Genomic DNA, 19,820 nt, shown 5'->3' with positions numbered 1-19,820 from the left:
TTTACATTAAAATGCACTAAAAAAAAAAAGTTGTCATTTAAAAAAAAATGAAGGAAAAAAAACCGGCTCTTTAAGAGCTATGGGCGGAAGTGACGTTTTGACGTTGCTTCAGCCCTGCAGTGATATGGAGACAGGTGGGTGCCATCTTCTCCTCACTCGTCTCCATACCCAGGCAGGGGACAGACGCGATCGCTTCCGCCGCTGCTGACAGCTCCGGTAAGCGGTGGAGGGCACCGGATCGCGGCAGGAGACCCCTCTCACGCTGCCGAAAAAAGTGATGTCGCAGCGAATCCGCTGAAGAGACCACTCTTATCGGAAACTGGACCGCTCACTGAAGATGAGGATACCAGGGTTATGGCAGCTAGCTGCTGCCATAAAAACGATATCCTCCTCCAAAGTACCGACGTATATCGGGGTGAGCCAGTCTGGAAGTGGTTAAATACCACTAAAAGAAAGCTATTTTTGTGTGAAAAAAAATGATAAAAATACCATATGAATACAGCATTGCATGACCGCGCAATTGTCATTCAAAGTGTGAGAGCACTAAAAGCTGAAATTTGGCCTGGGCAGGAATGGGGTATAATAGCCCATTAAGCAAGTGGCTGATGAAACCTTAAGGTCAGCAGTGGATCTCTGTGCTGATCTCTGCTAAGCAGGCGGCTGACAGGTCCAGGTCCGCTTTGCTATGCAGAGCGGACACGGATGCAGCCCGCTGTCCTCTATTGGGTTGTCAGATAGAAATGGACTGCATGTCTGTTTCCATCCGATTGTCATCCTATCCGATCCGCTGATCAGATGCCAGGCAGGTGTCAGCACACATGTCCGCTGACCTCCACCGCCCCATAGAGAACAATGGTTGGTCAGATCAGGCCTGCCTGAAAAACATACAGGCAGGTGGACCTGATCGGTCCGCTGGTGTGAAAGGGGCCTGCGCATCTGAAAAATGAAAAAATTGGCTCGGGCCATCTGAGATAAACTGATGGGTGCTCATCCATCCATCCATCCATCACTGTAGAGTTCATTTTCAGTCTACCACTACAGATTTGCACCTACTCAATCTATCACCTAACATGAATCCGTGTCTACTGCTACTATCCCTAATTACACTGCTACAGATAGGTTTCCATTTCAAAATGTCTTTAATTATCTAGGAGGTAGACTGTATTACAAACTGTACCCATCACAGATTACAGGATCTTGTGTAAAAAGAGTTGGAGGACTGGCAAGTCCTGCTGAAGTTTATAAATTGTGTTTACTGTCTTTTCATGAAATTGTCTATTATCTAATACACCAAGTTTCTTGGTTTTAGGACGTTCAATGACTTTTTTTTTAAATCTTACATCCCAGAACACAAGAGATCTTTGTATCCATTACGATAGTTATGCTGTCACCTGAAGATAACTGGACCTGCCTGTATTGTTGCTGGTTGCCACTGGACCCTGCATAACGGGTATATTGCCTTGTAAACTGGTAACCGGTAGGGTGCTATATGGGTACAGAAGAGTTGCTCTTTTAAGGCCTTTTGTGGCAAAGCCTGCTGCGATGGGTAAAGATTGGACCTCTTGGTTGGGGGGCATGTTTGCAGGCCTTTGCGGAGATTTGGGAGGTGGGTATTGCGGAGTGGGTCAGTAATATAGTGGCTCAAGGCTACGAGCTGGAATTTCAGAGCTTCCCCATCCACACTTTAAGGCTTTCAAATTTTTCTTTGAGTCCTCAAAGATTTACTGTTCATATCTTCTATGTCAAGAAGTGATTGTTCCTATTCCAGAGGGCGAAAGGTTTTGCGTTTCTACTCAAACCTTTTTACAGTTCTAAAACCAAACGGTTATGTTCATCCCATTTTGTTTTGTTAATAGCGACTTCTCTTCAGCAGAGAGATTCCTGGCATCAGTAGATATCAGAGATGCTTACATACGCGTTCAGATTTTTTTTTTTTTTTTTTTACTTCACCAAAGGTTTCTATGGTTTAGGGTGGAGGACTGCCATATCAGTTTGTGGCCCTGCTTTTTGACCTGTCCACAACTTCCAGAGTGTTCACCAAGGTTCTTCCTCCGGTTCTATGCTTTCTGATAACCCTGGTTAACCCTGTTATAGGATATCTGGGTGACTTACTTCTGAGGAAGCGCTCCACTTTTCTGCTAGAGACCAATATTACATAGTTACATAGGTGAGGTTAAAAAAAAGACACAAGTCAATCAAGTCCATCCTATGTGTGTGATTATATGTCGGTATTACCTTGTATATCCCTGTATGTTGTGGTTATTCAGGTGCTTGAAACTATCAATGCCCCCCACTGAGACCACCGCCTGTGGAAGGGAATTCCACATCCTTGCCGCTCTTACAGTAAGAACCCTCTACATAGTTTAAGGTTAAACCTCTTTTCTTTTAACCACTTCAGCCCCGGAAGGATTTACCCCCATCCTGACCAGAGCACTTTTTGCGATTCTGCACTGCGTCACTTTAACTGACAATTGCGCGGTCGTACGACGTGGCTTAAACAAAATTGACGTCCTTTTTTTCCCACAAATAGAGCTTTCTTTTGGTGGTATTTGATCATCTCTGCGATTGTTTTTATTTTTTGCGTTATAAAATAGGAGCGACAATTTTGAAAAAAAGTGAATTTTTTTTTACAAAAAAAAATGCGTATTAGGCCGATCCGTATTCTTCTACATATTTTTGGTTAAAAAAAATCGCAATAAGTATTTATTGATTTGTTTGCGCAAAAGTTATAGCGTTTACAAAATAGGGGATAGTTTTATGGCATTTTTATTAATAATTTTTTTTTTTACTAGTAATGGCGATCAGCGATTTTTTATTGTGACTGCGACGTTATGGCGGACATGTCGGACATTTTTGACACTTTTTTGGTACCATTGTCATTTATACAACAATTAGTGCTATAAAAATGCATTGATTCCTGTATAAATGACACTGGCAGTGAACGGGGTTAACCACTAGGGGGCGTGGAGGGGTTAAGTGTGTCCTAGGGGTGTGATTTCTAACTGTCAGGGGGATGGGCTGGTGTGTGACGTCACTGATCTCTGCTCCGATGACAGGGAGCAGAGATCCAGTAACACTTGTCACTAGGCAGAACGGGGAGATGCTGTTTACAACGGCATCTCCCTGTTCGTCCTCTCCATGAGGTGATCGTGGGTATGCCCGCGGCGATCGAGTCCGTGGGACCCACGACCCGACTCACGGAGATCGCGGCAGGCGCGGTCAAAGTAAGGTACGGGTACGTTACTTTGCGCAGCTGTGCCATTCTGCCGACGTATATCTACAGGAGGCGGTCGGGAACCAGTTAATGAGTGGCCACGTGTCTTGTTAAACCCCCTTCTGCAAAAAAGTTTTATCCCTATTGTGGGGTCACCAGTATGGTATTTGTATATTGAAATCATATCCCCTCCCAAGCGTCTCTTCTCCAGAGAGAATAAGGTCAGTGCTCGCAACCTTTCCTCATAACTAAGATCCTCCAGACCCTTTATTAGCTTTGTTGCCCTTCTTTGTACTCGCTCCATTTCCAGTACAGACTTCCTGAGGACTGGTGCCCAGAACTGGACAGCATACTCTAGGTGCGGCCGGACCAGAGTCTTGTAGAGCTGCAGAATTATGGTTTTATCTCTGGAGTTGATCCCCTTTTTAATGCATGCCAATATTCTGTTTGTTTTGTTAGCAGCAGCTTGGCATTGCTGAGCCTATCATCTACTAGGACTCCCAGGTCCTTTTCCATCCTAGATTCCCCCAGAGGTTCTTCCCCCAGTGTATAGATTGCATTCATTTTTTTGCCACCCAAATGCATTATTTTAAATTTTTCTACATTGAACCTTATTTGCCATGTAGTTGCCCACCCCATTAATTTGTTCAGATCTTTTTGCAAGGTTTCCACATCCTGCGGTGAAGTTATTGCCCTGCATAGCTTAGTATCGTCCGCAGATACAGAGATTAAACTGTTTACCCCATCCTCCAGGTCGTTTATGAACAAATTAAATAGGATTGACCCCACTACCCACCCCTGACCATTCTGAGTACTCCCCATTTATCACCACCCTCTGAACTCGCCCTTGTAGCCAGTTTTCAATCCATGTACTCACCCTATGGTCCATTCCAATGGACCTTATTTTGTACAGTAAGCGTATGTCTCTCGCACAGTGCACACTCTGGGGAGGCTTAGATGGTTTCTGAATTTGCATTAGTCAGCCTTAGCCTCTAACCCAGAGGTTGGAATATTTTGGCCTGACCCTTGATACCATCCAAGTGACACTGTTCTTTCTTCTGGACAAATATCATCTTGCTCTGAGGGCTCAAGTGGATTTGCTCTAATCTGACAAATTCCTTGGTTCACTTTGCATGAGGGTTCTGGGAAAGATTGTAGCCTCCCTCATGGCCACCCCCTTTGCCCAGTTTCATTTTAGGCCCCTAAACAATGTCTTGGGGGTATTAAAGGTTAGATTTCAGCATCAATGGTCCTCTTTCAGAGACCCATTGCTTCTCATTCCTTGGTGTATATCTTTGTACATGGACTTCATTGTGGTCTGTTAACTTTATTATCGTGTTGCCCTCCCCTCATTCAGTGCTTTGGGACATCCCTATCATAATGGATATGAAGATGCCCTATGTCATGGGATGGATACAGGGATTCCTCCCCTTTTCCTTAATTATTCTATGGCTTATTACAAAACCTGAAGCTATACTTAGATCGGAGGGGTTATGCCTGGGAGATTTCCTCTTTTTCTGTCAGTGTCCAATTTCAGTCGCCTTAAAGTGGCAGCATAACCCTGTTGTAATGGATATGAAAATGTTCTTTGATGCATTCCAAGAAAGATTTTACAGATAAACCAAAAATTCATTTTTTTTTTTTCATCAAAAAGAAAAAAGTACGGGCAGCATTGTTTCTCTTGTTGAATCTGGTATAGTGAAAATTTTTATTACATATGTGTTTCACCGTAATATTTTAATATATGGAATGTACTTTACTATTTTTTGTAGCACTCACGGATCGGCAAGAAAGCGCGCTAATTGAAATAATGCTCTGTACAATTCGACAAGCTGCTGAATGCCATCCTCCAGTTGGTAGAGGAACTGGGAAAAGGGTAATTCTGAAGACTAAATACTACTTGTTATGCTTTATTTTTTTTTATATAAAGAAGCTGTGATTTAAAATGTACCTAAACCCAAGAACAGAAATGTAATATATTGCAGCTCTTGGGAAAGGGTGACAACCTGTACTCACGGTACTCTTTTTGTGGAAGAACAGAGTTTTCACATTGGGCTGCTTACTCTGATTTGGATTACAGAACACCTTCCCATTCCTCGTTTCTGAAACATCTGTGAGATGTTCTGTAGTCTACAGAAGAGAGCTGGGCACTGAAATCTGTGCAATATACATAAAGGTTATAAGAGTTTAGGCATTCACTGGATTTCTAGCAGGGTGTAAAAAAAAATCATTTGTTTCTCATTCTTTGAGGGATACAGGATTCAGATAGTCGAATTATGCTGCTGCCTACAGGGGAAACTGAACACTAAAAAATAAAAAAAGCAGTTGAAGAGTCCTTATAACACCTCCCACTCCCAGTATCCCTCAGTTCCCTTTTTTTTTGTAATATTTTCCTGGGAGGGTTAACATCTATTTTGTGAGGAAAATTTTAGCCATTTTTCTTTTCAAGATTGAAATTTTTTTTTCTCTTTAACCACTTCCAGCCCAAGGACGTCATATGACTGATGTCTTTGACTTTTAGTGGGAATATCTGATGCCTGCAGCTACAGGCATCATTCAGACATCCTCATTTTCAGCCAGCGATTCTGTGCACCATAAGAACGATCATAGTGGCAGTTCCGCTGCTTGATCGTTCTTACAAGCGATGGGAGGGGATATGTGCCCCCTCCCGCCGCCATCCGTTGCTTTTCCTGGCTCTCCTGTGCCATCGGGGACCCGGAGAAAGAATCGTCCGCCGCAGACTGACAGCCATAGAGATTTCTGGCGACCAGATGGTCACCAGTCATCTCTGACTGTCTGAGGCCCCGGCGCAGCGTGCCGGGGTTGTAAACAAAGCCACGATCGCGGCTGGTAAGCCTGAGATCGTGGATTTTTTTTTTTTTATTTTCAACCTAATGCTTTCCAGCCTGGAGTAGAGATTTTGGATCTTATTGACCCCGCATCTCTCCATAAAGAAGACCTGTCGCAGACCATTCCTATTACAAGGCATGTTTACATTGCGAGTCTTCAAACTGTGCATGCTCTTGAAATCGCAGACCTTCACATCTCCATTAAAGTGATAGGGAGGCTCTAGAGCCACCCGGACCACTTCTATCTGAATGCCCTTTGCTAGCTGTAGTTATCGATATGGAGATTGCTTTAACCCCTTGTAAAAAAAAATATATATATTAAATCAAAGTACATATTAATATATGTATTGTAGTCGACATGTGGTTATTCTTGTGTGTGTGTGTGTGTGTGTGTTTTTTTTTTTTTTCTTTTTTTCTTTTAATTTTGCAGTCTCCTGGAAATTATGATAAATTGAAAGCTTGTCTAGTCCAGAAAAGTGATTTAAATAACCAATATTTTTTTTTTTTTTTTTTTTAGGTGTTGACTGCAAAAGAAAAGAAAGCCCAGTTAGATGACAAAACACGGCTTACAGAGCTTTTTGCAGTGTCCCTCCCTCAGCTGTTAGCAAAAGTATGTATTCCTGTCATGTGTTTTATTAAAACGTATGAAATCTTATCTTGTTAGACCTGAATTTTTTTGATAGTAGTTTTGTAGTTTTTAAATGGTTATTCTCAATATTATGTGCAGTGGTTCAGGCACACTGTAATCGGAGACCAGTAATGCTTTGTTTTATTTATGTTCTCCGGTGTTTCTTCCAGGGATTCATACTTCATACAGTTTTCCTATTCCACAAGGTTTTTAATTTTCACCCAGGAACCATCAGTGGGTTCAGTCACTGTTTTGATTTATCTGGTGTCTTTTTTTTTTTTTTTTTTTAAGCAAATGAGATTGGTAATATTTCCTTTCCAGAACTCACATCTTCGCCTACTGTGGCTAGTAAAAGGAGACTTGTTTTATCCCATCAAAGTCAAATATGTAAACAGAAAATTGTATGGTGATTAAACGTGGTTTTATAAACCCACCACTTGCTAACCCAGTGCAATCTCATAGACAAAGATCATGAACATGGAGGAAAGCATAGTTTGTGTACCCTGTGTTTCACCAGTGCTGTTTATGATGACATGGGTAGTATACATTTGCTTGGTTTTCCTAACAGTAGGTCTATCATCTCTGCCAGAGTAGATGCTTTCCATGATTCTAACTAAATTATGTAAAAAAAAAAAAAAAAAAAAAAGGTAAAACCACTAATTTTATAAATGTGTTTTCTTTTAATAGTATTCAGTAGATGCAGAAAAAGTGACGAATCTTCTGCAGCTGCCGCAGTATTTTGACTTGGAAATTTATACAACGGGACGTTTGGAAAAGGTAACTATGATATGAGCAGACATAATTTGCATGCTGCGCAATTCATTCTCTTTGACATGGATTGTATAAATAAAACCAAGTTTGCAATCGGAAGACAAATTTTGTAGATGTATGTGTGTGTGCGTATATTTTATATATATATATATATATATATATATATATATATATATATATATATATATATATATATATATATATATATATATATTTAACACTTTTTTTTTTTTTTTTTTTTTTTTAAAGCATTTAGAGGCATTATTACGACAAATACGGAATATTGTAGAAAAGCACACAGATACAGATGTTTTGGAAGCCTGTTCTAAAACCTACCATGCACTTTGCAATGAAGAATTTACAATATATAACAGAGTGGACATTGCGAAGAGCCAGTTGATTGATGAACTGGCAGATAAATTTAATCGCCTTCTTGAGGACTTTTTGCAAGAGGTTAGTGGGGATTTATTTCAAATGTGTCATCTTTCCATATTAAGTTTTTTTTTTAATTAAATGCATATGAACTCTTAAGCCTAGTTCACACCATGTGCAGAGGTGTCAGTTTTTCTGCATGCGTTCTGCAAGGGCACAAAAAAAAAAATTGTTCTGTATGTGACCTGTTCACACAACACTGGTATCACGTGCATATTTTTTATGCGCAGGAATTTGCAACGTGTATGCAGTTTTCTCCACAAAAAAAAAAAAAAAAAATGACATGGCATCAACATTATGGTGTGAACAGGGCACATAACTGACACTGTACACTGTAAACTGATATGATGCTGTTGCAGTTTTCCCATCAGTTTTCATGCACATATTGTATGTACGAGTTCTTAAAGTCCAAATCTCGTAGGAACGTAACCCCCCATATGATCACTGGGTTGACAAAAAAACCCTTGTCTAAAGATGCATTCAAATGATCATCCAACTGCAGGTTCTTCTCATTGTTTACTTCCCGGAGGGAAGAATATTTAACAACCTTAATGCCTACAGCCAGTTAACCACTTCAGCCCCCAGAAGGATTAACCCCCTTCCTGACCAGAGCACTTTTTACAATTTGGCACTGCGTCACTTTAATTGCGCGGTCATCCTGTACCCAAACGAAATTTGCATCCTTTTGTTCCCACAAATAGAGCTTTCTTTTGATGGTATTTGATCACCTCTGCAGTTTTTATTTTTTTGCGCTATAAACGGAAAAAGACCGAAAATTTTGAAAAAAAAACGATATTTTCTACTTTTTGTTATAAAAAAAAATCCAATAAACTCAAGTTTAGTCATACATTTAGTCCAAAATGTATTCAGCCACATGTCTTTGGTAAAAAAAAAATGTCAATAAGCGTAAATTTATTGGTTTGCGCAAAAGTTATAGCGCCTAAAAACTAGGGTACATTTTCTGGAATTTACACAGCTTTTAGTTTATGACTTTCTTGAGGTGCTAAAATGGCAGGGCAGTAACCCCCCCCCCCCCCCCCCCCCAAATGACCCCATTTTGGAAAGTAGACACCCCAAGGAAATTGCTGAGAGGAATGTTCCCAATTCGGATTGGCGAATGCAGTAGGAAGGGCACTATGGGCACGACGGGCCTGTGTTTGTCTTCTTCTTGGTGGCAGCGGGACACTACTTGTGCTTGCCACCTCACCAGTTTGAACTGCACTTATGGGACTCACCACGTCACCAAGTGTTACTGCAGTGCTGGTTTGACTACGACCGGGGTGTACTAGGCCACTGGTGCTTGCCAGTTCACCAAAACGCTACCAAAAAACTGTTAGCGATCGCAGGGATCAAGCCTGACTCTGCGAACGCTGCAGTTATGCGCTTAGTGTTTTGTAAGTGACAGTGATCGATCGATACTGCACTTGGGTGGGGTGGGCTGGGCCGGGCGAAGGGGAAAAACGCAGGTGCTAGCAGGTATCTGGGCTGATCCCGCTAACACTGCGTTTTTGGGAACCCTAACCTGCTGGGGACGCTAGTATAGATCTGATCAGATATTGATCCGTTCAGATACTGTACCACTAAGGGAGGTGTATGGTGCGTGCGCGTGGGTGTTAGCGGTACTGGCGCTAACCTGACGCTGCCTGGGGCGACGCATATCACCGCCGGGCGATCAGGGTACTAAACCATTATTTGGTAATAAAGGGCGGGTGCCCTGACACTATAAAAAATAAAATGACTAACCAGCATCACCCATAACAGTTATACGGTGATCATTGGTGAAAGGGTTAACTAGGGGGCAATCAAGGGGTTAAAACCTTTATTAGGTAGTATATGGGGGTCCCTGACGCTATAAAAAGCTGAAGGCGAACCTAAATATTTACCTCCCTAACTAGCGTCACCAGTGACACTAATACATCGATCAGAAAAATGATCGCTTAGTGACACTGGCGACGGGGGGTGATCAAGGGGTATCCTAGACCTAAAGGGGGCTAACACTAACTGCCCTACCACACTAACTGTCACAAACTGACACCAATGCAGTAATCAGAAAAAAAAACACTGCTTGGTGTCAGTGTGACGGGGGGGAGGGGGGCGGGTGATTAGGGGGTGATCGGAGGGTGATGGGGGGTGTAATGTGTGCCTGGCGTGTTCTGTGTGTGTTGTGCACTCACATTGATGTCTTCTCTCCTCGTCGCCGGAACGGAAAATACTGAGCCGAGGAGAGATGACATCATTTCCTCTGCTGCTGTTTACTATACAGCAGCAGAGGAATGATTTCATTGGCCGGGAGCGATCGCGAGGGGGTGGCCACGAATGGATGGCCTCCCCCTCACCTCCGATCGCCGGGGGAGAAATGCCAACCGATTGGACCCCTGCCTGCGGGAGGCAAGTAACGTACCTGTACATTACTTTGCCTGCCCGTGCCATTCTGCCAACGTATATCGTCGTGAGGCGGTCGGCAAGTGGTTAAAAAAAAATGGGTAGTCCAGTTGTGCACCTTAATTGTGGTGGTGTTAAAAAGCTTAGATATGTCTTGGTGGTGTTATTGGTCTGCTAAGAATAGTAGTCATGGAGTATGAATGGGTAATGGAACCTCTAGTAAGAATGATAAATTAATGCAGTTATTTTTTTTATAAATATCCTTATTAAATTTATATTCTATCTGAATTCTCTTTGGAATGTAGAAGATTTGTGATTATAGTGTTATTCTGATAATCCCTCTGCAGGAGGAGGAGCCAGATGAAGATGACGCATACCAAGTGCTGTCCACACTAAAGCGAATAACTGCTTTCCACAAGTAAGATGTTTTTCTTATTAAAAAAAAAAAAAAAAAAAAAAAAATTATAGATCTGTTGTTGCATAGATTCTCTTGAGAATAGTTTCTCTTGACTTGGTTCACACTGCTGCCATACCATTTTGACGCAATTTTCAGTGCAATTTTGTAGTGCAACTCACTTTGCATATTCTGTAGGGCTAAATCGCACCAGAACCTTTTCAAACGTTGCATCATGCTGGTTTGCATTGATTATAAGGGGCATCATTGAATAGAATGCAGTTTCCCTTGTCACGCAACTTTGCTACTCAAGTTGCACTAGTAATATGATGCAGTAAAGTTGCTTGACTGGTGGTGGACTGGGTTTGGGATTTTTGACCTTTTACCTTCTGGACACAGATAAAACAGGATGCATTTTGTTGATGTTTGAAATTCATGTATGTGCTTCATTGTGAACTACGTTTGCAGATGACTATAAATTTTTTTATGCAACTTCCCCATCTCAAACAAGTAGCAATTTACCACTTTCTCCTGCCCAGTAATATGTAGCAACCAACATACCATGTTTTGTTACACAGCAAACCTGACAAAAAACAGTGGCTCTGTCTTATTATATAGCAGATTACCAATTCTTACATGTGGTGGCTGCATTCATTTTCTTTTTAAGGCTTTCTTTCCTTTTTATTTTTAGCTGGTGATCTAGCCAGTAAGTCTTTTTTTTTTTTTTTTTTTTTTTCAACAGCGCAAGCTATCCGTCAGATGTAACAGTTAGAGGTTTGGGCCAAAGTTTTACCACTGACACGGGTGTTTACAGTAGCTTTTATTTATGAACAAACGTTTTTCCCAAAAGGAGCAAAACTATTGCTGTAACGGATTATAAATTAAAAGCTAGAGTTTGGCTTCAAATTGTTAGTGTATTTAAATCTGATTGGGCCTCTAACACTACCCTCCTCCCATAATGACATTGCTGTTGTCTAAAGGTGTCTCTGTGGCTCCTTCATTCTGTGTATAGGCACTCTAATACAGGTGGTGTGTTTCTCACCAGATTACCAGGCAAAAACAGAGAGGAAAAGTAAAACGAATGCAGCCAAATTACTTTCTTTGGTTTTTGGTTTAATACCACTTGCCTACTGGGCACTTTTACCCCCTTTCTGCCCAGGCTAATTTTCAGCTTTTTGGTGGGGGGACTTTTTCATAGTTTGTTATAAAATTTTGCAAACAGGTAATTTTTCTCCTTCATTGATGTGCGCTGATGAGGCTGCACTGATGGACACTGGTAGGTGGCACAGATTGGCGGCACTGGTGGGACTGCACTTAAAATCAGTGCCCTGATTTTGAGTTTACATGTCTCTTATACACAAGCCGGTTATCAGCGCTCTCCTCCTCTCCTCATGCTGTCAGCATGGGGAAAGGAGTGCCGATAACTGGCTTCTATTTGCTTCTGTGATCAGCTGTGATTGGACACAGCTGATCACGTGGTAAAGAGCCGTTGATTGGCTTTTTACCGCAGTTTGTGATCAGCAGTGTCCAAAGGACACTGCTATCACAGAGCGTGCCTGCTGCGCTGTACCCGTCGTTCTGCTTTAGTGCGGTCAGCCAGTGGTTAAGGTCTGAAACGTTTGTGTGTGTGTGTAAAGCCAAAAGTTTAGTGTTTCCTTTTTTTTTGGTTTGCTTGCAAACTCAAAACAAGTGTGTATGTGTGTGTATATGTATAAAAAAAAATTATATATATTTACAAGGGGTTAAATCAATCACCATATTGATATCTGCAAAGGGCATTCAAATAGAAGTGGTCCGGGTGGCTATGACAGAATTTTTTAATGAAAATTTATGCTTGATAATATTTAGTTTCTTCCTGGAGAATAAGATGGTGGTAGTTGAATTGACATTTGTGCAGCTATTTATCAAGTGTAATTTTTCATGAAAAAATTTGACTAGTATTTGTATTTTAGTGCAAAATAACACAATTGTATACCCAACTTTTTGATTAAATGTAAAAGATAAGGTTGTGTTGAGCACCAAACATGTCAAGCCTTCAAACTGTGCATGCTCTTGAAATCGCAGACCTTCACATCTCCATTAAAGTGGCTGTGCACTGCTCACACCAAATAGATCTGAGTGGGAAAAATAGAGCTTTAGGAGCTCACAGTGATTATTATAAGGAGGATAAGAAATGATTTAATGAAAAAAGATTACAGGGTCATTAAAGCGGGGTTCCACCCATTTAAAAGTCAGCAGCTACAAAAAGTTTAGCTGCTGACTTCTAATAATCAGACTAGGGCTGAAACAACTAATCGATTGACAACTAATCGATTATGAAATAGATTACTATTTTCATAATCGATTAATCGGCCAGTAACATAATGTGGTTAAAAAAAAAAAAAAACCTGAAATGAGCCCTTTATAGTATAAAAAGAGCAAATAATCGCTACTGTAACTATTTCTTTCACAGTTCTATAGTAAAAAAATGAACCCCTTACAGTAGTGATTATTTGCTTTTTTTGTACTATAAAGGGCTAATATTTGTTTTTTTTAACCCAATTATGTTACTAAACGTCTTACACCTGGTTACCATCTATGTGTTTTTTGGTGCTTTTTGCAGAAATGGACTACAGTTCATTTACATGGTTTCCTATGGGACACGTTCACATCTATGCTTTTTCAGCCGCTGCGTATTTGGAAAGCGTCAGTGACTTTTTTTTTAATGCAAAACAGTGCTTTTTTGGTTCAACATACTTCAATGGAGAAGCTGCAGAAAAGCATGAAATGTGTTTTTGCAGCAATTTGTGTTTTTTAATCTGCCCAACAACAAATTGGCCAAAAAAAATGCACAAACGCAAATCGCAGCAAAATCATGTGCGCAAAAATCAAAACGCACAGCAAAGAGCACTGCAGAAACAGATCAAAAGCAAACTGCATAGATGTGAACCGAGCTTTTATGCTGACCACACCGATCAATTTTCAGATGAGATTATTCAGATGAAAAATCTTTGTACATTCGATGAATGAAAGAATGTTTGAAATTTTCACTTGTTTTTAACATTCTGTTTTTAAAATAATTGTAATTTCTGAACGAAAACCACATACACTGTCTGATAATTACTTTCACCAAGAAGTTTTTTATTTCCAAAGTTTCCCATTACTGTGGTTGAAAATGAACGTCGATTTGACCCCGCTAATGATTAGAAAATTGAACGGATGTTCTTATCTCTCCTCTAATATACTGTATATACTATCTCCTCTTATAGTATATACAGTATATCTCCTCTTATAGTATATACAGTATATCTCTTCTGTCTGTTATTCTCAGAGTGGATTAGATATTTTGCTCCCTAACCATATAGTTGGCTATTTTTATTTACCACTGCATAGAGATATTTAAAAATAAATTGCCTTTTTTTAAAACTTTACATATTAACTAAATTGGACACCACGCTTTTTTTTTTTTTAAAGGTTATTAACCGATTAATCGAAACAATAATCGGCCAACTAATCGATTATGAAAATAATCATTAGTTGCAGCCCTAAATCAGACACTCACCTGTCTCACGGTCCAGAGATGCGGGTGCACAAAGCCCCGCTCCTCTCCCCCTCGCCGGCATTCTAACTTGGCGCCCACGACTTCACAGCCGGGTGCGCACTGCGCATGCCCAAGCCGTGCTGTGAATGACCGAGCAATCTTCTGTGACATGTCCCAGAAGAATGCAGGGAGAGGTGAAAATGGGGTACCTGCTCCCACTCCCCCCCCCACCCACACATACACTGACATGCCAAATGTGGCATGTCAGGGGGTCACCAACACCAACAACCATTTTTGGGTGGAACTCTGTTTTAAGTAGTGCATGCATTAGAATTATTTGTGGAGAATAAATATATTATTTTGTTTCACTTGAAGACTAAGTACCGTATGTGTTTTTGTTTTGTTTGTTTTTTTGTTTGTTTTTTTGTTTTTTTAATGGCATTCTGTGTCCTGCCATGAAAAATTCCTTTTACTTCCTCACTCTCTGTGAGGATAATTTAACGGCAGAGATTACAACAGGCTTCTGCTGTTCTTTGCAACATGGCTTCCTTTGATAAATCTAAGGCGTTCTCTTTTATTTAAGTTTTGGTTTTGCTGTTACTGTTGATTCTTGGATGGCAAAGGCAGAATTGAGCAGCATTTGATTTAATGTGTATGCCAAAAAATATAGCTAGCAGTAGTTTTATTGAGTCTGTTTGTTTTTTAGTGCACATGACCTCTCTAGATGGGATCTATTCAGCAGCAATTACAAGCTATTGAAAACTGGTATAGAAAATGGAGATATGCCTGAGCAGGTCTGTTTGTAATTCATTAAATTGTATGTAGGTTAAATTCCTGGTAACAGCAGAGTTTTAAATTATACCTTATTAATTTTTTATTTTATTTCTTCAGATTGTCATTCATGCTTTACAGTGCACTCATTATGTGATTCTTTGGCAACTGGCAAAGGTATCAGAGTCAGGTTTAACTAAGGTATTTGTGTTTTTTTTTTTTTTTTTCCTTTATGTATATAGTCTTTGTGCCAAGTTAATGTGTACATTTGATCTTATGGATTTGTTTTCTTTGTAGGAAGAGTTGATCAATTTGAAGAGGCAAATGAGAGTATTTTGTCAGATATGTCAACATTACCTTACCAATGTGCACACTGCTGTTAAAGAACAGGTTAGTAACTACAATTTTGTCAAATTGTGCATTACTTTTTATTTTCATTTTTTTTTTTTTTTTTTTGTACAACACAAATGTTCTATTCAATTTTACTTCCATTCCATTTATTTATAGTCCAGTAAAAGTGAGTTGATCTCTTTGTACATCTTGTAATCTGATCCTAGAGGAGCTCAAACTCTCTAGCACAGTGGTTCTCAACCTTACTAGTGCCGTGACCCCTTTATAAAATTTCCCTAGTTGTGGGGACCCCTAACAGTAAAATTATTTTCGTAGCGTGGGTTGTCAGCACCCAAAGCAAGACAAGTAATTTGCGCCCCTAACCCACAGATATTTAGTGCTCCCTGAGTCCCTTCCACTCTTACAGTATTAAAACACCTTCTGGTACATTACATCTTTTTCTTTGTTTTCCTTTCTTTCCCCTTTATCTCTCTTTATGCTAATTTCTTGTCCCCCATCCCTCTCTAGCCATCTTTCTTGTTCTCTTATTCTTTCTCTCCCTTTTTCTTTTGTTCCTTCCCCTTTTTTCCTCTCTCCTTTTTTTCTTCCTTTTCCTCTCCCTTCCATGTATTCTCTATTTTTATTCCTTCTCTTACTCCTTGGTGGGGGGGGAATGGGATGAGTGGCAGTGCTGGGGGGAGTTCTGATGAGCCAACTTAGGTGCTCTTGAGTAAAGTCATCTGCTGGTCTGAGAACTGTAGTGGGGATTTTTAATGGCAACTATAATCACAGGTTGTGTTACTCACTGTGACTCTGGCTTCACTTTGTCTCTGACTTTGTGGTGTCTCGCAGCAGTGACAACGATGCTGAAATCAGGAGATAGGGTCTCCTCCAGCCCCACCCACTTCATTCCTCACCAGTCAGCTGACCTCTAGTCTCTGCCCCCAGCCATGCTGTGAACTGAATGGGCGGCTGCGAAGAGGCTGAGTGGGTGGCCGTGGGCTCCAGGAACAGCTCAGCTGGGCGGCCGCGAGTAAAGGTCTGGAAGAGCAGTGTGCGCTTCAGGAACAGCCCAGGATTCGGTGACCCCTGGCAAATCGTGATTTGACCCCCAGGTTGAGAACCACTGCTCTAGCAGCTTTGGGCACTTAAATTTCTGTTTACGATGCATTACCTCATATTGGTGTTACATTAGGCGGTCCGTTCGTATAAAATAGGCTGCCAGCGCATAACAGATTTAAAAAATATGCATTGCATGTGTGTCATCGTGCACTGGTGCATTTCCACTTCTCATAGTTGTGAGTTGGGTTGCCATTCCAAAACAGGTGCCGTCCAAAGTACAGGCGGTCCCCGGGTTACAAACAGAGGGAGACAACAGGAAGTGAGAGGTAATCTACCTCTAAGAAGGAAAATTCACTCCTGTAGGAGTTATGGCAAAAGGGTGTCTCCACTGCAGCTTTATCTCCAATCCTTGTTTCCACAACAACCCAAAGCTTTCAAAATCCAATTGTCATAGGGACAGAAAGTGAGGTGAAATTTTCTGAACAGGGACATAGACAGCAAAACGAATGCTACAGGAGTGTTAACCCTTCCCTATGCTATCCAAAAACCTTAACATTTATTTTTTTTTTGGCTGGAGCTACACTTAAAATATGTGCCCATTTCGACTTGCATACAAATTCAATTTAAGAGAAGTATAGTTTTTTTTGTTTTGTTTTTTTTTTTCTAGATTCATACTTACCTAGGGGGATGCAGCATCAGACTGATGCTGCATCTGTCCCCCGTCTCTGCACTGAGAACCGCCAATGGCTCAGTTCTCTCACCTCCCTGAGCGGAGAGCTGCTGCCTATCAGTCAGCATCTCTCCTGCTCTAGAAAAGAAAATAATGAGTTAATTACAAACCGCGCTCCCTTTAGAGTGCAAGTGCAAATAAGAAAATAGTGATCACAAAAATGTAAGGAATACTGTGTCATTGGTGACAACCATAAGTGACTTTCGGCTAGAGTCCAATCAAAAAGCATCAAAGTGTTGAAACAGCAAGCAATAAAAAACAAAAATCAAAAACAGTGTTCAAAAATTGAGATAAATTCCCAAAAAACTTCTGGATGAATCCTCCTGGTATTCGACAAACATCAAGGGAACAGTAATCCACCACCATCACCAGGCACACAGTCTACTCACCAGATTGTGGTGAATCCCATTACAGGAGTCAGAAGCGCTTCATAGACATGCCAGAAAGATTCTCACAATCACAGCTTAGTCCAGGTGCTGAAAATCAGGAACACTAGGACTGTATGGACACTGGATTTGGTTGAACCCTCGGACGGAGAATGGTCGTTAAAGACCATTAATGCCATGAATGGGAAAGAAATAAATGGAAGGCTCCCATCGTGAAAAATGCCAAAAAAAAATTAAGAACAGGGTAAAAAAACTGCCTGAGCCACATATGGGTCTGTGCGGACAATCAAACAACCAATGCAGCTACGAGGCTGCGTCGCAAGTGGAAGTTTTCTTTTAATTCGCCCTTATAACGTGCTGCTCCTATATATGATTTTAAAAATGTTTTTAAAAATTTTAAAATCCATTCTCTACTTTTTATTTTTATTTAAATTCAAAAGTCTCCACCTGCGCCGGTTGGTGGTTTTTACCATTTATAATACATCTCTCCCAATGTTTCGCAGGCATTCACTATTCTCTGTGATGTGCTAATGATCTTCAGCCATCAGATTGTGGTTGGAGGTCGAGAAACGCTGGAACCTCTAGTGTATTCACCAGATTCTTCGCTGCAGTCAGAGCTGCTCAGCTTTATTTTGGATCATGTCTTCATTGACCAGGATGATGATAACAGCAGTTCAGGTACTTCACACATATATGTTGCGTAAGACGTAGACTTAGACATATACAAGTGTCTCCTCCATATTGGTGCACTTTTGAATGTTTTGCTACATCTTTACTCTTGGAGGCATGTTTATAAAGCAACTGTATGGCCTTACTGGGATTATACCTGTACTTTTTAACCACTTTCATACCGGGCCTATTCTGGCACTCCTCTCCTACATGTAAAAATCATAATTTTTTTGCTAGAAAATTACTCGGAACCCCAAACATATAATATATATATATATATATATATATATATATATATATATATATATATATATATATATATATATATATATATATAAATTTTTTTTTTTTTTTTTTTTTTAGCAGACACCCTAGAGAATAAAATGGCGGACGTTGCAACTTTTTATGTTACACGGTATTTGCACAACAATTTTTCAAACAATTTTTGGGGGGGAAGAAGTTTCCTGAATTTAAAAAAAAACAGTAAAGTTAGGTACCCAACATGTCACACTTTTAAATTGCGCACACTCGTGGAATGGCGCCAAACTTTTGGTACTTAAAAATTTCCATAGGTGACGCTTTAATTTTTTTTTACAGCTTACATATTTAGAGTTACAGAGGAGGTCTAGTGCTAGAATTGTTACTCTCACTCTAACGCATGCGGCGATACCTCACATGTGTGATTTGAACGGTGTTTACATATGTTGGCGGGACTTGCGTGTGCGTTCGCTTCTGTGTGCGAGGGGACAGGGGCGCTTAAATTTTTTTTTACTCAAATTTTTTTATTTTTACGCTTTCTCTTAAAAAAAAATTTTTTGATCACTTTTATTCCTATTACAAGGAATGTAAACATCCCTTGTAATAGGAATGGTGTGTGAAAGGTCCTCTTTATGGAGAGATATGGGGTCTATAAGACCCCACATCTCTCCTCCAGGCTGGAAAGCATCAGATGAAAGAAAAAAAATTACAGATCTGATGCTTTCCGGCCAAGATTGCCGCTTTGTTGACATCTGCGGCCCGGACGTGACGTGACGTTATAACGATATGGTCACCAGACATCTCTATGCTCTTCATCCGGCTGTGGATTCTTTCTGCGGGTCCCCGATGGCACGGGAGAGCCCAGAGAAGCCCGTAAGAACGATCAAGCGGCTAAACTACCGATATGATCGTTCTTACGGTGCCCAGAATCACCAGCAGAAAAAGAAGATATCAGAATTCAGATAACACCACTGAAAGTCAGACGTCATATGACGTCCTTGGGCTGGAAATGGTCTTAAAGCACAGTGGTCCCTTTACGATTATGCCTTCCATTAGGTATAGTTTTCCTTTTCTTATTTTGTCAGTTGAGGTACAGAGTAATTGTAGAAATTCTGAAACAGTCATGTGTTATACTGCTACTATCAGGAGATTGGAACAGTGGCAAACTATTTTGTTAAATGAGCCCCTATATAGCCCTGCCTCCAACTGTTATTCGCCAGATTTTGCTAGTGTCCTAGGAGGTTGGTTATCTTTTGCTCAGCTTTGCTCTAACTAATACAGTGAGGGAAAAAAGTATTTGATTCCCTGATGATTTTGTAAGTTTGCCCACTGACAAAGAAATGATCAGTCTATAATTTTAATGGTAGGTTTATTTTAACAGTGAAAAACAGAATAACAACAAAAAATATCCAGTAAAATGCCTT

The 19,820-nt window shown here is 40.4% G+C and overlaps 1 protein-coding gene across 3 annotated transcripts in view; it reads left to right on the top strand.

The window, feature by feature from the left end:
• Positions 1-19,820, top strand: part of STAG2 (STAG2 cohesin complex component) — a 192,241-nt gene that overhangs the window by 139,712 nt on the left and 32,709 nt on the right. For all 3 annotated transcript variants that reach the window (XM_073599424.1, XM_073599421.1, XM_073599422.1), the window contains 9 exons: positions 4,987-5,090; positions 6,581-6,673; positions 7,379-7,468; positions 7,712-7,915; positions 10,624-10,694; positions 14,897-14,984; positions 15,082-15,162; positions 15,259-15,351; positions 17,973-18,147. In XM_073599424.1, the coding sequence (XP_073455525.1) occupies positions 4,987-5,090; positions 6,581-6,673; positions 7,379-7,468; positions 7,712-7,915; positions 10,624-10,694; positions 14,897-14,984; positions 15,082-15,162; positions 15,259-15,351; positions 17,973-18,147 (999 nt within the window). The remainder of the gene's footprint in view (positions 1-4,986; positions 5,091-6,580; positions 6,674-7,378; positions 7,469-7,711; positions 7,916-10,623; positions 10,695-14,896; positions 14,985-15,081; positions 15,163-15,258; positions 15,352-17,972; positions 18,148-19,820) is intronic.

Source organism: Aquarana catesbeiana, linkage group LG09, assembly GCF_042186555.1.
Source record: "Aquarana catesbeiana isolate 2022-GZ linkage group LG09, ASM4218655v1, whole genome shotgun sequence".
NCBI classification, from domain to species: domain Eukaryota; kingdom Metazoa; phylum Chordata; class Amphibia; order Anura; family Ranidae; genus Aquarana; species Aquarana catesbeiana.
This window is presented reverse-complemented; position numbering and strand designations above follow the sequence as displayed.